General features: G+C 46.4%; 1 protein-coding gene across 14 annotated transcripts in view; it reads right to left on the bottom strand.

Moving 5' to 3' along the window:
• Nucleotides 1–943: 943 nt before the first annotated feature.
• Nucleotides 944–14,264, bottom strand: part of ASCC2 (activating signal cointegrator 1 complex subunit 2) — a 30,559-nt gene continuing 17,238 nt past the window's right edge. For 12 of the 14 annotated variants that reach the window (XM_015877984.3, XM_085508729.1, XM_085508730.1 and 9 more), the window contains 11 exons: nt 13,202–13,276; nt 12,536–12,643; nt 11,436–11,504; nt 10,633–10,707; nt 10,119–10,305; nt 9,368–9,582; nt 6,940–7,059; nt 4,023–4,247; nt 2,797–2,905; nt 2,195–2,271; nt 944–1,700 (listed from right to left, as the gene is read on the bottom strand). In XM_015877984.3, the coding sequence (XP_015733470.1) occupies nt 1,532–1,700; nt 2,195–2,271; nt 2,797–2,905; nt 4,023–4,247; nt 6,940–7,059; nt 9,368–9,582; nt 10,119–10,305; nt 10,633–10,707; nt 11,436–11,504; nt 12,536–12,643; nt 13,202–13,276 (1,429 nt within the window). In that variant the 3' untranslated portion in view covers nt 944–1,531. Of the gene's footprint in view, nt 1,701–2,194; nt 2,272–2,796; nt 2,906–4,022; nt 4,248–4,281; nt 5,919–6,939; nt 7,060–9,304; nt 9,583–10,118; nt 10,306–10,632; nt 10,708–11,435; nt 11,505–12,535; nt 12,644–13,201; nt 13,277–14,264 lie in introns of those variants that run through there. The other 2 variants (XM_085508734.1, XM_085508735.1) reach the window with 2 other exon arrangements.

Genomic DNA, 14,264 nt, shown 5'->3' with positions numbered 1-14,264 from the left:
GTAGACCCAATTCCCTCCCTCCTACACCTTGTCATTATGAGGTTTGGGACGATGTGCGCTCAGACATTTCTGTGCTCAGGAGGGCAGCCTGGCACAGAGGTGTTGGTAGCAGCAGTGATCCTACAGCCCCACAGTCCCCGCCCTCTGCGTAAAACCAGGCAGCAACCTCAGTGCCTACAGTGCCTCAGTGCAGCGTGCGCTGCAGTGCTGGAAGGGGAGGGCAGCAGCGGACGTACCCTGGAGCAGTGGGTATAACACTTCATGGCCCCAGGCTCATTTATCCAGCACAGGCAGCTTTGTCTGCTCTACTCTATACGTGTGTACTTCAAAATGCACAGAACGTGGAGGCGTTTGGAATAGACTAACCAAGCAAAGCCTAATTATGACCAACACGGAAGTTTGTCTCCACAAGAGAAAAGAGCAATCCAAAAACCATGCAAATACCCTGTGACAACAGCGACTGGTGGGCAGGCAGTCCAGGTCTGGGCACAGCGCAGCAGCCCACCTACAGACAGGTCATAAAGCAAACTCCAGGACTCACACATCTCTCCATGCAGAGAGCAGCTCCATCACAAAAGACGGCCCTCAGGGAAAAAGCCCATTCAGCAACTAGGAACCTGTTGTTTACTAATAGCTCCCAGGCATCCAAACAGCAAACATGAAGATCAGGGCAGTTCTGCTTCACCGAGTGTGACAAGCAGTTAGTGAGGAGGTGGCTCCCCGGGGACTCTGACCCTGCTATCTCCGATTTCCATGTTACTGTCAGCTTGCATTGGATACCACGAGCCTGATTTTCAATTATCTCGACTCTCAGTGGCTAGATCTCATTTCACTAAACCAACACAGAGCAGCAAACAAATTTCACTGCCTGCAGACGCAGCACATTGCTGAGACTCCTCCAACTTCAGGATCAATGTAGTTCTTTAGAGCCTAAAACACCAACTACAAGACTTAGATCATTTATTGGCACATTCAATTTTCCACACGCCTTGCTTGAGGGACAGAAAGTTACGATACAGACTCACTGACCTCAACTCCTGTGTGTGTGTTGAGCAATGCTCAGCCCAAGAGTTTTGCTGTCAGCTTTTGAGTCTCAGTGCAGGATAAGGCGTCACAGCAGAGCAGGCAGCTGGAAGGGCTGCCCCAAGGAAGCCTTGCAAGGCCTGGAAGCTCCCGTGGGCTGCAGTGAGGGCAGGAGGAGCCAGTATGAAAATAAAACTCTCCGCGTTATAAATAGTACAAAAAAAGAAGTGAATGGTGGGTGCAGCTTGTGCAATGCACCCGGGGTGCAGCTCTCTGTTGTACACACATCTCTCTCTCTGCAGGCTGAGGAACAGCCACGGTGTGCATGGAGGGCAGCTCCTCTCCAGGAAGCGGCAGCCCTCCCATGGGATGTGTAGTTGACATGGAGCTGAAGGGCCAGGTACTGGACGTGGCACCCAGCCTCCCTGAGCTAAGGGAGGGCCGAGGGAATGGAGCACAGCTGCCTCCAAGCAGAGGACTGGGGCTGATGCAGCACCTGGGAAGGCTTTCAGGAAGGAATCATGCCTTTATTCCGCTTTCTGTCAGCCATGACTCGCCGGTTATGATTCGCTCTTGTGCTTTTGTTTGCTTCCTTCTTCCTTCGTTCCTGCACTGTTTCTCGGTTCTGCCCGTGTCCCTTTGTGTTCCCAACAACAGCAGAGCTGTCGTGCTTGTGCCTGGAGTACAGAGGGAGAAGGACATCACAACAAGCACGCTTAAGGAAGAAAATGCACCAATCCCAAGGGAAGACTTGGGCATGAGGGGTTCAGCCATTGGCTCAGCCCAGCTCTGTGGGTTTCTGAAAACACTGAGCATCACATCAGCCCCACAATGACGCTGCCCTACACACTGAGCACGTCAGCTCAGGCCACCTATTGCACTGCCCTGAAATCCCACAGGAGCTGTTCAGCTCCGGGAAGCTGTGCCCTGCAAGTTCTGACCAGCACAGGGTTCTGCTGATGACGTTACAGGGATGTACCCATCCAATGAGACAGCACAACCGGCAGGGAAGTAAAAGTGGGGTGGGGAAGTTAACACCTGTGTGGTGGTGACCCTGAGGACAGGAATGCTAAGGAACAGGTATATCCTTCACCATTCGAGTCAGCTACAAGATATTCACTAAGGACAGCAGAGCCGTGGTTCCACCCTGCAGAGGGAGACACTGACTTACCCCTTCCTGGCAAGGAAAGCCATCCGCCTGGCTTCAGCTCTCTCCCGCAGCACAGCTGGGTCCTGCACGAAGTGGTCCTGCGTGGGAAAGAAGGGGAGAGGTGAGTGCTATTGTGAGCTCAGCAGCATCCATCAGAGGGCTGGAGCAGGAGCTTCTGCTGGAGCACAAAACAGAGAGTCCATTCGTTATTTATTATCTGTTCTGGCAGAGTTAGTGGGGTTGGAGTCAGTGACACTCAATAAAAAACCTGACAGACTGCTTCCCACATCCATATCACCATTTCCAGTATATCCACGACAACAGAGCCTCAGTGACCCTGAAAGCATTCTGCTGGCACTGTCTGTCGATGGAATAAAGGAGATTAAACCTCTCCATGGAGTAAGTGTCACTGCTCCAGCACAGCCAGCCTAGGAAGCAGCAGATAGCTGTACTCAGGGGACACCCCACAGACCAGCAGACTGCAGAAGAAGCAGTTCCAAAAAGCAGCTCACTCTTTGAAAGAGAAAATCTGCTCCACATCATCTCTAGCAGTCACTAACATGTGAAGCAGGTGTGATATATAATAAACCTTAACGCAACTCCAACCACAAACTAAATATCACCTTTGGTCTTTCCTTTTCAACCTCCTCCTCTTCTTCTTCTTCCTCTTCCTCCTCCTCCTGCCCTTCCTCCTGCCCTTTGAGTCTCAGAACTTGAGGAGTTGTGAACGGCCTAAGAAAGGAAACACAAACAGTACAGAGTGAGGAGAGCACAGCCACAAGCACCAAACAAACCTATATTTTAAACTCCACACTGCATGTCTCAATAACTAAAATCCACAATAGCTTAAAAAACCCAAAAGGTGGTGAGGGGGGTCGTCATTAAAATCCTGGAACCTCACAAGGGATTTCAGCAGAGAAACAACTGATTCTTTTGCTTCTACTGCCAAACCTCAACCTCAACCTCTGGCAGAAACACACCAATGCTACAACCCCTGGTATCTTGAACCTATAGACCTGGTTTTTGGTAATTGTGCCTGCTGAATCTCTAGAAGCAGAGAGCACTGAGCACATGAAACAAGGAAAAGAGTGGAGGGTCAGACTGCTGTAGGTATACCACAAAAAGGATTTAAATTGAAGCCTCACCCCACCTTAAAAGGGGGGGGGGAGGGGGGAAGGCAAAAGAATCTCCAAAAGAGCATCTCCAAAGATAGAAGGGTAGAAAACTGCCATCCCTGTAACACATAAAATGTAAAAGGTCACCTTCAGATGTTAAACCAGCTTTTAAAACGTGTCTTTTCTATCTCTAGCTCATATTTCTGGTATAAACATTCCAAAAGACCCACGTCCAACCAGCTCTTTGTTTACTAACAGCTAATTGTCTCCAGCTGAGAATGCTGTGCAGCCCATCGCAGGAGTCAGCACGAGAACCCCTACAGGACTGGCACACAATAAAACATCAGTTGTATAATTTCTCCAATTCTGATATTTGCTTTCCTAACCAGCCATTCTGGTAGCCCAGCTACACCCCATCCTTATTATTCAAGTCAGGCCATCTCCCCCTGCTGCAGGACAGTTATCCTATGAGCAGAAAGGGAGTGCAAATTACAACACAGTGTCAAAGACCCCTGCTGGATCTGGTCACTGAGTTGAGGTGATGGCTGAGCAATGCAGATTCAGATGTGGGAGTTTGAGAGCTTCCTGCATGCTACAGGAAAGCTAACAACCAACAGAGGAGAAACAGGGACCTCTGCATAAACATCCTCACTGGAAAGCAGAACCCAAAGCAGTGTCAAACAGCTTTATACAACCTTGTGGCAACTCCCATTTGCTGAAGCCACAGCACCTACCTCCTACTAATCAGCTCGTCGTCCGAGTCAGCATCATTTGCCCCTACTTGGTTTCCATCATAGGTGTCATCGTACTCATCCTCATAGTCCTCCCCATAGAGCTGAGCTTCTCCTGGCTGCACGGGCAGCTCCTCCACAACCACACTGTACTGGCTGTAGCGTTCCCTCTGCTCAGCCACCAGGCGCTTGTCATTCAGCAGACTCCTGGTTGTGTCCTTCTCCCTCCTGCATGGCAAGGAACAGAAAGGTGGTGTAAAGATCTCCTCTGCGAGTTATTTTTTCCCCTGCTGTTAAGTGGATGTTGAAGCAATACAAGTCCCATCTCAAGCATCACAAGCACTACTTCAGCCTCCCTGTACCCTCTCTGATTTTATAACAGGAGTGCTCATCTAGCTACTAAAATCTGCTACTCCTGGCTTGCAACAAAGTTATGTCTAAGTAGAACCCCAGTAAGATCACACAGCAGATAGAGCAGGAACTGGAGAATGCCACAGTCAGTTGAGACATAAAAGAAGCTTGAACAGAAGATGCAATTATATCCGAGCCGAATTTTGGCCAGGATTCATCTAACACAGGAACTCCCATGAATCCTGAATGGCAAGCTGTTAGGGCTAACGTTAGAACATAGCCCTGCAAGGCACAGAGTGCCTTCTTACCCTACACTGCAGGACTGCCTCACTGCAGTGCACACACAGCTACAAACCATGCATGGCCCAGGGCTGCACCACACTGCAGTGTAGCCACATTCCCACTGAGTTCAGAACCTCAGCTTATAGACGTGTGTTGCAAAATATGAATGGAGAGGGAAAGGGCCAAAAATTATAAGAGCAGCAGAAATGGAGGAGCACAACTAATAAAAGGAGAACAAAGCAGCAGACCATGCTTCTGGTCTAATGTATATCAACACACTGTGTGTACACTTAGTCCAACAACCAACAACCATCTGACAGAAGGGAAGGCCAAGAAACAGCAGTTTGACAGAGGTATTTAAGCAGAGACACTGAGATATTATGCCTCAGGGTGCACAAGCACTCCCTGAAATCCTGTTTTTCATAGAATCATTAAGGTTGGAAAGGACCACTACGATAATCCGGTCCAACTACCAACCCATCACCACCACAGCACTACACCACATCACAGCACGCTGACAGCAAAGCTATAGGGAACCCACTTTCAAGCATTCACAGGACAACTTGCAGCCCTCTGAGCCTAGAAGGAGCACGCATCAGTGATCTGCTTGACAACTGGATGCTATCAGAGAAAGGACAGGTCCCAGGCAAACCTCCTGTGTATCAAGAATGGGCAGACTTGTGTCTAGCAAGCACTGGGAAAGTGATCCAAAGAAGCCTGACTTTCATTAAGAATCTCAAATCAACCTAACATTGTAGATACATTTGCTTCCCCTCTCTTCTATGACTCATTCTGTTCTATGCCTGAATTTAGCTGCAAAATGCCCTACAGAGCATGTGGTTAGTTCACGCATACCTCGGCTGGGATAACATCTTATGTTGGTATTCAGCATGAGACTGAACTAAATGTGCAATAATTGCTTCCTGCTGAGCTGGTCTGATGACTGCAGAAGAGCTGCAATGAAACGTTTCAGGCAGCAATTCCAGGAAAAACAGTGGGAAAATGTTACAGTGCTGTGGTGTTCGGGACACGCTCTGACTTCAGCAGACAGATTCAGCCAGTGATTATGGCTGGACATGCAGAGACAGCTGTGATCACTCTTCCAGATCAGCAAAGAACCACGTATATGCTATTACATTCATTTCCCCATTCCTCTTTTTCTCCTCTTCCTGGTGTGGCTTTGTCCTTCATATTAACAGTCCCTGCCCACAGCAGCTGCCACAATGGGATTCAGCCTCACCTGGCTCTTTTAGCAGCAACAGCACCCTGAACACAGACAGAGTTTAGAGAGGAAAAGATTTAAGGAGTACAAAAAAATCCCAACCAAACACATATATGGATGCATCTAGAATCAAATGCAGATCTCCAGCTGCGCCAGGAGAACTCTGCTACCTAGACAGACACCTGGGATTCCTGTTTATGGAATGAGGACTACTGCTGGAGCTCCACTTTTAGTACTTAAAGGAGAACTGTCTGCCTGTGCTTTGGGACAGAAGTGTTTTTCTCCTGTTAGCTCAATGCAGCTTTGCAACTGAATCCTTAACTGGGAGCTTCCAGCGTCACATGGCTCATCCTGCAGACACTTTTATTTACATTCCTTGTTAATATACACCAACATAAAGATGGCACTTAGCTGATTAGATGAAAGACTGCTCAAAAAGAATCTGAAACAAACCAACCATGTTATTGAGATACAGTTGACGTTAGTGGGAGCCAAGAAAGCAATGCCCCAGCTGAAATCAGCGTGGAGTGTGGCACAGAACAAAATGCCAAGCCAGGCAGAAAGTACAGCAAATGCCCTTCACAGCAAGCTTACAGAAGCAGGAACAACAATGGAAGCAGAGGAGTCTAAGCTACCAGGTGTTATCAGATTGTGGAGCGGATGGATATTGAGACTTCCCTTGTATTTAGAACAAATCACTGCTTTATCTTCGAGTCACAATTGCAGCCCAGTAGAGATGGCTGCTTTTCAGGTTCGTTCTTCAGTGTAAGTTTAGCACCAAGATGAAAAAGCACAACATTACAAACGAGCTTGGCAGAGCAGCTGCCAGCAGAGCACAGAGAAAAAGGCAATTAGGAAAAACACTAAATGGAAACCAATCTCCTTGTAGCGTTCGATTTTACTTTCCCAAAGCAAGAGAGTAAACAGGTGGGGAACATTTCTGATAAGGCACAGTCCTGCCAGCCAATTCCTGCAGGAGGACTGTGAGAACAGGGATAAATGTGTAGGCTCCCAGGTATTTATTTCTCCTGACAGATGGGGTTAATGAGGATACACGATACTCACCGCTTGCCTTTCTGTATCCGAGAAACATCCACTGAATCCCTGCTGAACACATCAAACTCATCATTCTGGAAAACATTGCAGCGAGCAGTGACCAAAGGTGTAGGGTCTGGCTTCGGCTGTCTGTAAAATGAACAAATAAGAGAATGGAAGCAGAGGTAAAGCTGAAGAAGACCACATCCTCCCCTTGGTTTGTGCTGTTGGCCTTCCAGGCACCCACAGCACACCATGATCCACACCAGGACTGCAATCCCTTCAGCTCACTGCTACACAACAGCACATGCAGAAAGGTTTTTCACACCCATCTTCCTGGGGAAACTAAAGGAATTTGCAGATATCAAAATCTGATCACTAAAAGAATAAGTGCAGCCATACCCAATTATGGATAACACAATGGGCTGGTCTCAAAATCCCGATTCAGTAAAGCCAAGATCTAAGTATGATGGATTACACTGTGCTACAAGTCCCAATAGTGCCCTGTTGTTGCACTCAGGATATTTATCTCCCTACGGCTCCTTCTTAATTCTATCTCAGAGTTCCAGGTTATGTTTGTTCAATTTGCAAGCCCCAAACTCACTGTCCTTACATTCATTCTGTTGGTACTGTTCGCTCAGCTGGGCAGCTGAAAACACTGCTGTGTTCACACTTCTAAACTCAGCAGTGATCAAAATCCTACATTTGCCACTGAAATGACAGTTTTGTTTCAAAATGCAAGGGGGAAAAAAAAACCCAGCCCCATCCAACTCTATCTTCTGGAACTGCTGGCTTTGCAGTACCAGCAGGAAAACAACCACCTTCCAAAAATCCACCCACATCATTTGTGTCCAAGTCAGCAGATCCGACTCTGAGAGCACGAAGATTGTTGCAGAACTCAGTTTTTTTTTACGTCACTCCTCTGATAAAGACGGTTTTCCTTTTTCAGTGCAACAATGAGACAGTCTGCCCGCTCCTCCGTGAAATGGGAACAAACAGCACATTCGCATCCTGACACTCAGGCGAGAACTGCTGCTGCAGCACAAACATGAGCTAACAGCTGCACACAACTCTAACAGCTCAATCCCACTGTCAGCTACAAACCCTACATCCCAAGCACAACCCAGAGAAGCAAACAAAAACTTGTCAAGTTTGTCATGGAGTATCTACAAATGAATCTGAATCGCCACTTCCAGTTCATTTTTCATTCGTTCCCCTATCTTAACTCCAAACTCTTTCAAATACTGTATTTTATCCTACAGACTGAATTGAGTCTGTAGGCTGAACTGGTTCTGTTGAAGATGCCCTTTCCTGCAGGACAGCTGGCACCTTCACACCTATGACCCTGTCTTCTGCAGCAAAATACCTTTAGCACACAACAACATAGTGCTGGCCAGCCCAGATTAAAACAGTGTCCCCATGGTGAAATTTTAATAGCTCTTTTTGAGCATTTAATGGACGAGTGTTTTTGTCTTCAATCACAAAACATGACCCAGCATCTGCTGTGCTGAAACACTGAACAGAATCATAAGGGTTGGAAGGGACCTCTGGAGCTCCGCAAGTCCAACCCCACTGATAAAGCAGGTTGCACAGGAAACCATCCAGGTGGGTTTTGAATACCTCCAGAGGAGGAGATTCTGCCACATCTGGACAGATTATTCCGGTGCTGCATCACCCTCGAAGCCAAGAAGTCCTTTCTCAGGTTCAGGTGGAACTTCCTGTGTTCCAGTTTGTGCCCACTGCCCCTTGTCCTGTCACTGGGCACCACTGAAAAGAGCCCAGGCCCCATCCTCTCAACACTGCCCCTTAGATATTTATAGGCATTGATGAGATCCCTTCGCAGTCTGCTGTTCCCCATGCTGAACTCTCTCCACCAGCTCCAGTGGTGAGCCCAGAACTCGACACAGTGCTGCAGCTGTGGACTCTCCAGCACAGAGCAGAGGGGAGGAGTTATTCCTCCCTAGGTATAGGATTCTGCACTTTCCTTGTTGAACCTCACCAGGTTCCTCTCCACCCAACTCTCAGCCTTCAACTTGCTGAAGGTGCACTCCATCCCTTCATTCAGGTCATGCATGAAGGTGTTAAATGAGACCAGACCTGGTACCAACCCCATGGCTTCCAACCAGACTGTGCCACTGATAACAACGCTCTGAACTCTGCCAGTCACACAGTTCTCAATCCACCTCACTGTCCACTCATCTATATTGCCCTTCCTAAGCTCACCTACAAGTTAATACTCCCATCCATTTTACAGTTTATGTTCCCATTCTCTGCAAGTGCACAACGAGGGCAAAAAGTCAGCAGCATCCAGCAAAGAGAAGCTTACCCTGCAGCTATTTACCCTAAGAAAATATACATGCAACTTCTTAGAACTCTTTTGCAGGAGGTGTCTAACCTTCAAAAAGAAGGATATTAATCCACAATATGAAAACAAAAGTGCCAAAGTCCTGCCCCAAACCTTTGCATGGTTCGGTCCAGTTTAGCCAAGAATGGCACCAGCTTATCTTCAAGGATGTTGTTGATCACTTGCTCTGCATTGTAACTGTACTCTTCCAGGCAGGCCAGGATGAAGCCCTCCCCAAGGTCTGGCAGCAGGTCTTTCACTTGAGAGATCAGAGAGTCCAGCTCCACCCCTGACACCTTGGGAGCAGGTGCAGCAGCTGCACCAGCACACTGTATAAACCAAGCAGAATGAGTGGCATTATTGGAAAGAAGCAGCAGATGAGGAAAGGTAGACACATATTGAAAAAGGAAAGGAAGCGGTCTGGGTTATCAACATTTAAACACAAAGAATTCAAAGGCTGAAATCTGAAGAAGAAAAATCAGCCAAGCTGTTTATACTGCATAAGATCTACAGCAGAGCTGGGCACACAGGCACACAACTGTTTTTGTCAGCAGGGATACATTGAAGAAACATGAAATAACGTAAGAACTTTGTGTTTAAAAAAATCGTGCACCTGAACTACAGTGATAAAATGCAGTATTTGAATAAACCACAGCAACAGGAAAACCAAGCCAACAGGAGTCAGGAGGAACGTGCTCAAAGGAGGAGGCAGAATGCAGTACAGTTCTATTCTTTGTTTCAATTTAGTACTTAAATTTAGTGAAGGTAAGAAATGAAACTATATTTCATGCAACCCCAAAAGTTGAGCAAACCAATCCTCTCTTCACAGATGAATAAAATGAGGACAGAGAAGTGCCCTACCCACCTCATCTTCCAACGCATACGCAGCCCTGAGCTCTTCTCTTTCCTCAGTGGAACTTTCCACCATTGCTGATGCTCCATTACACGCTGCTGGTGATGCTGGATCTTGAACGACTTGTGCTTTTTTCCTGTCTACACCTTCCCATGCACTTTCCACTGCCTGGAGGATATATGCTGTCCTGGTCTCATCTCTAAGAGAACAGCATTAAGGACATTTCTCATGTTCTAGATGCACATATTCTGACCTCACCTTGAAACAACTGTGCATTTTTCAGTAACTCTCAAGCCTGTGCCTCTATAGGGCTGGACCAGATGGCCTCCAGAGGTCCCTTCCTCTCCAATTCTAGCCAATCAGTGATTCTGAGATTCTTCTCTCCTTTTTTTAAAGTTAAAAGTTTCCATCTTTTACTGCCAGCCATGCAGGTTAGCCAGAGGCAGCAACAGCAGAAATGCCACCAGCATAAAGGAATCTAAGAGCATTCAGGTTTGCCAGTCCCTGAGGTGAGAGCGAAGGATACAGCGTGGAGGAAGCCTGCTGGAGCAGACTGACATCATCTTCAACTGGAAACAGCTCATCATAGTCACGGAGAAATCTAACAATGCAAAGCAAGTTTAATCAGTTGAATTAGAGAAAACATTACCTGCAGGCCTGTTACACGCTGCCATCCCTGCTATGCTACTCTGACTGTCTCATTGCTCAGGTGGGAACACATACAGTCTCCCACCCAATGCAGAATTACAGCATGCATTACCCTGACTTTGATTCCACTGTACTGCAGCAACACTTCCCTGTAACCCATCACACCCAGTTGTAACGCTCCTCGTGATGTTTAAGACTGTAACCTAGTGTGGCATCATACAGAAAACGTGATTTATGATTTGGATGTGATCCGAATGCCTGCAGCGCCAGGATGACAGGATCCAATTCCCAGTCCTGCCATTTACTTAGCATCTTCAGCATTAGCACTTAGTATCTTCCTGGTTTGGTCACCCCAGTTGAGAAGTACAAATTAGTAATAACAGCCTAACTCATCAAGGCAGCTAATAGCTAAATTGCTATCCTTCGCTTTGAAAGCCTGGATTAAAGAGAGTGAAGAATAACATTCTTCAGCGTCACACAGCATTCCTCCTCATCTTTACAATGAAGTCCGTACCGCAGTTTGAAACCCTCTCACAGCAGCTCTCCCAACTAGTTAGAGTGATTTCTAACTCCCAAATGCATCATAACCCCTCATAATAATGTCTCAGGCAATTCTGCTGTAAAAGATGGAAAGGGAAGGCAAGCTGCCCGTTCCTGTGGGCCTCTTTCAGCCACACTCACCTTCTTTCCTGAAGTACCGACGTAAAGATCTGTAGGAACTCTTCAATGTAAGGCTGAATATTCTCACAGCTGCAGAAAACAATGGCACAACAGAGTGGAAAACTCAGTGTTAGGACTTTCACATTGCACAATCCTGCTCACTAGCCAAACCAATAACGCTTCATACGTCAAGGCAAAATCACATTTGAAAACAGATTTTAGTCTTTGCTTTCATAGACGCTAAGGGTCCAATGGGAACACAGTTCTTTTATGGCTTTAGCAAGCATTTCAGCCAGCTAGATCCAAAGTGTTACCACAGTTACAATTTCAAGGCTTCTGACTGACAAACCATCTGATGCCTAAACAGACTTGCAATAAGCAGAAAAGGGTGTGTAGTATTTTTGCAATTGCACCATCTTATTGGGATTATATCAGTGAACCTCCCAGATAGTATGTGCTCACTCACGCAGGAACAGATGCCAAGCAAGTTCCTCTTGCAATCTTTCTGTTACAACTTCTACACTTTCCATTGCTGCTGGTGCACCAAGTGTCACAGCAAGACAGAATGACCTCTGTGCTGGATCAGTGTTAAGGAAATGCTGAATGAGAGCTACAGAGACCAGCAATCTAGAAAACTGGAACAGGTTGCCCAAGGAGGCTGTGGATGCCCCATCCCTGCAGGCATTCAAGGCCAGGCTGGATGTGGCTCTGGGCAGCCTGGTCTGTTGGTTGGTGACCCTGCACACAGCAGGGGGTTTAAAAACACTGCTTTCAATGATCTGTAGAACTGCATTATTTCTACTATAGTATCTCAGGCAAGGTGCCTACACACAACATTAGAATTTGCAGTTTAGCCATAAAGTGAGGTTAGCAAACCGACTGGACCGTGTACCTTAACTCAGTTTGATGGGGCAGTAATTCACCAATCCAGTACCAGTTCATATTGTTTCCTCTGGGACATTCCTGCTGTGCAGGACAAGAGGCTTCTGATATCAGGAAGCATCTTTGGGCACAGCTCCTACACTGTCCATTTTCTCCAGTAAATCAGAAACCAACAGAAATTTTCCCCCACAGTGGTGATCAAATAACTGAACAGTACCACAAAACCCACGTGCCAATACCTGCTCTCTAAGATGGGCTGCAGACACACTTGATTTATGAGGATGTGAAAGGCTTCCATCACCTTTTTCCTGGAATGTGAAATTCTCCTCCACAAATCAGCATAAACACTGCAGAGAGAGTAAAGATCACATTGTTGGTGCAAGCACAAGGAATTCAAATCTTCAGTGCTCCTTTCCTCCAGAGTTATCCCTCTAGAGGAGGAATTTCATTAGCTGAATTCTTTCTTTGCTGTGATGACCAGAGATGAGAGCTATTTCATACTCATTAAAGAAAACCCGCGCTCTAAATGAAGTTGCTCTCAATAGCAAATTGTCCTGACAGCTAGACAAATGATAGATCAAATGCACCAGCATAGCCTGTGCTTTGAAAAACAAGGAGACCCATCCACACAGAGATATCATTCATGTTCTCACACTTTGTTACAATTTGGATGCATCTCCCATCAAGGTTCTTCTCAGACAGCACTGAAAGAAACCATTAGTCACCCCACTGCCCAGGAAAATTTGGAATTAGAAAAGCTGCCTCCTCAGAGCTCTCTGAAGCAGCGTAAAAAAAGATGGAAACGGCTCTGCAACAGTGGGCAAAGCAGCACAAAGTGCTTTTTTAAATAAGCCCTGCAAGAGTCATATTGAAAAGAAGAGGTGAGTCTTCACAGAGGTTTTTACCTGTTATCTTCATAATGCCTCTTCTTAATTGCAGACTCCAGCTCAGGAATTGCCAGTTCATAGAATGATGCTAACCTGTAGAAAGGGGCAACACAACAGTAACTGGCAATGGATGGTTGCAAAATCACTTGCTAGAATACAAATTCAACTGGTTAATTTCATTAAGCTCTCCTCACTAGCAGTACTCGTTAGCATTACTGTTTTGTTATTTGCTCCATGAAACTGACGGAAGCAAATACACAACAGACAAAGAGCAGCAGCCTGAGGAAGCCAACAAGGTATCTTTGAAGATACCTTGAGGAGGCAAAGCAATGTATTTGAAAAGCATCTCCCTGCTGCTCAGAAGAACAATATCCTCAGCTGAGATCGGCCTCAGAATAACGTCCAGCACTGCTTGATGAGCAGCTCGCTGTTACAGCACTTTGCATAGAGCTGCTCCACCAGCAACATGATATCCATGTCATATATTAAGAGGCAAACACCTTAAATGAGTATCCTTGAGGCAAATGTAGCAGAAGCTGGTTGATACTTTTAGTCAATGAGAGAAACGACCAGGTGCCAACAGATTTGGAATCAGAGGGGTTTCAAAAGTAGGACGTGTAAGTCAGTTTTCCCTCCCCACACTCCAAAGACCCAATAAGCAGTCCATATTGGGAAGAAATAAAAATGTTGCACTTGACCCATGGCAAAGATTAAGAGTATTTTAGCACGTCTCTGACATCAACAGCAAAACTAAAAGCAAAAGGCTTTACTGCTCCGAGTAATCAAGCACGTAAGCAGCCCTGCCTGCCAATTCAAACAGCCACCAGCAGTCCACCAATCTGCTCTTGTCTCAATAACCAACTTGACAACATCTAAGAGGAGAGAAACCCACACAACCTGGAGCAGCAGCATTACTCAGCCTGTGGTCCACAAACCACTGGCAGCTGCGAGACTTCAGAGGTCTGCAACATGATCAGAAGTAACAGTAAAAAATGAGCTCATTTGCGCTAACAAACAAATAAAGAAGGGGAAATAAGGACAACAAATTAATATCTCAGTTGGTGCTACACAAAAGTGGTTG

This window comes from Coturnix japonica, chromosome 9 (genome assembly GCF_054131305.1).
Source record: "Coturnix japonica strain WE chromosome 9, WE-NBRP24, whole genome shotgun sequence".
NCBI classification, from domain to species: domain Eukaryota; kingdom Metazoa; phylum Chordata; class Aves; order Galliformes; family Phasianidae; genus Coturnix; species Coturnix japonica.
This window is presented reverse-complemented; position numbering and strand designations above follow the sequence as displayed.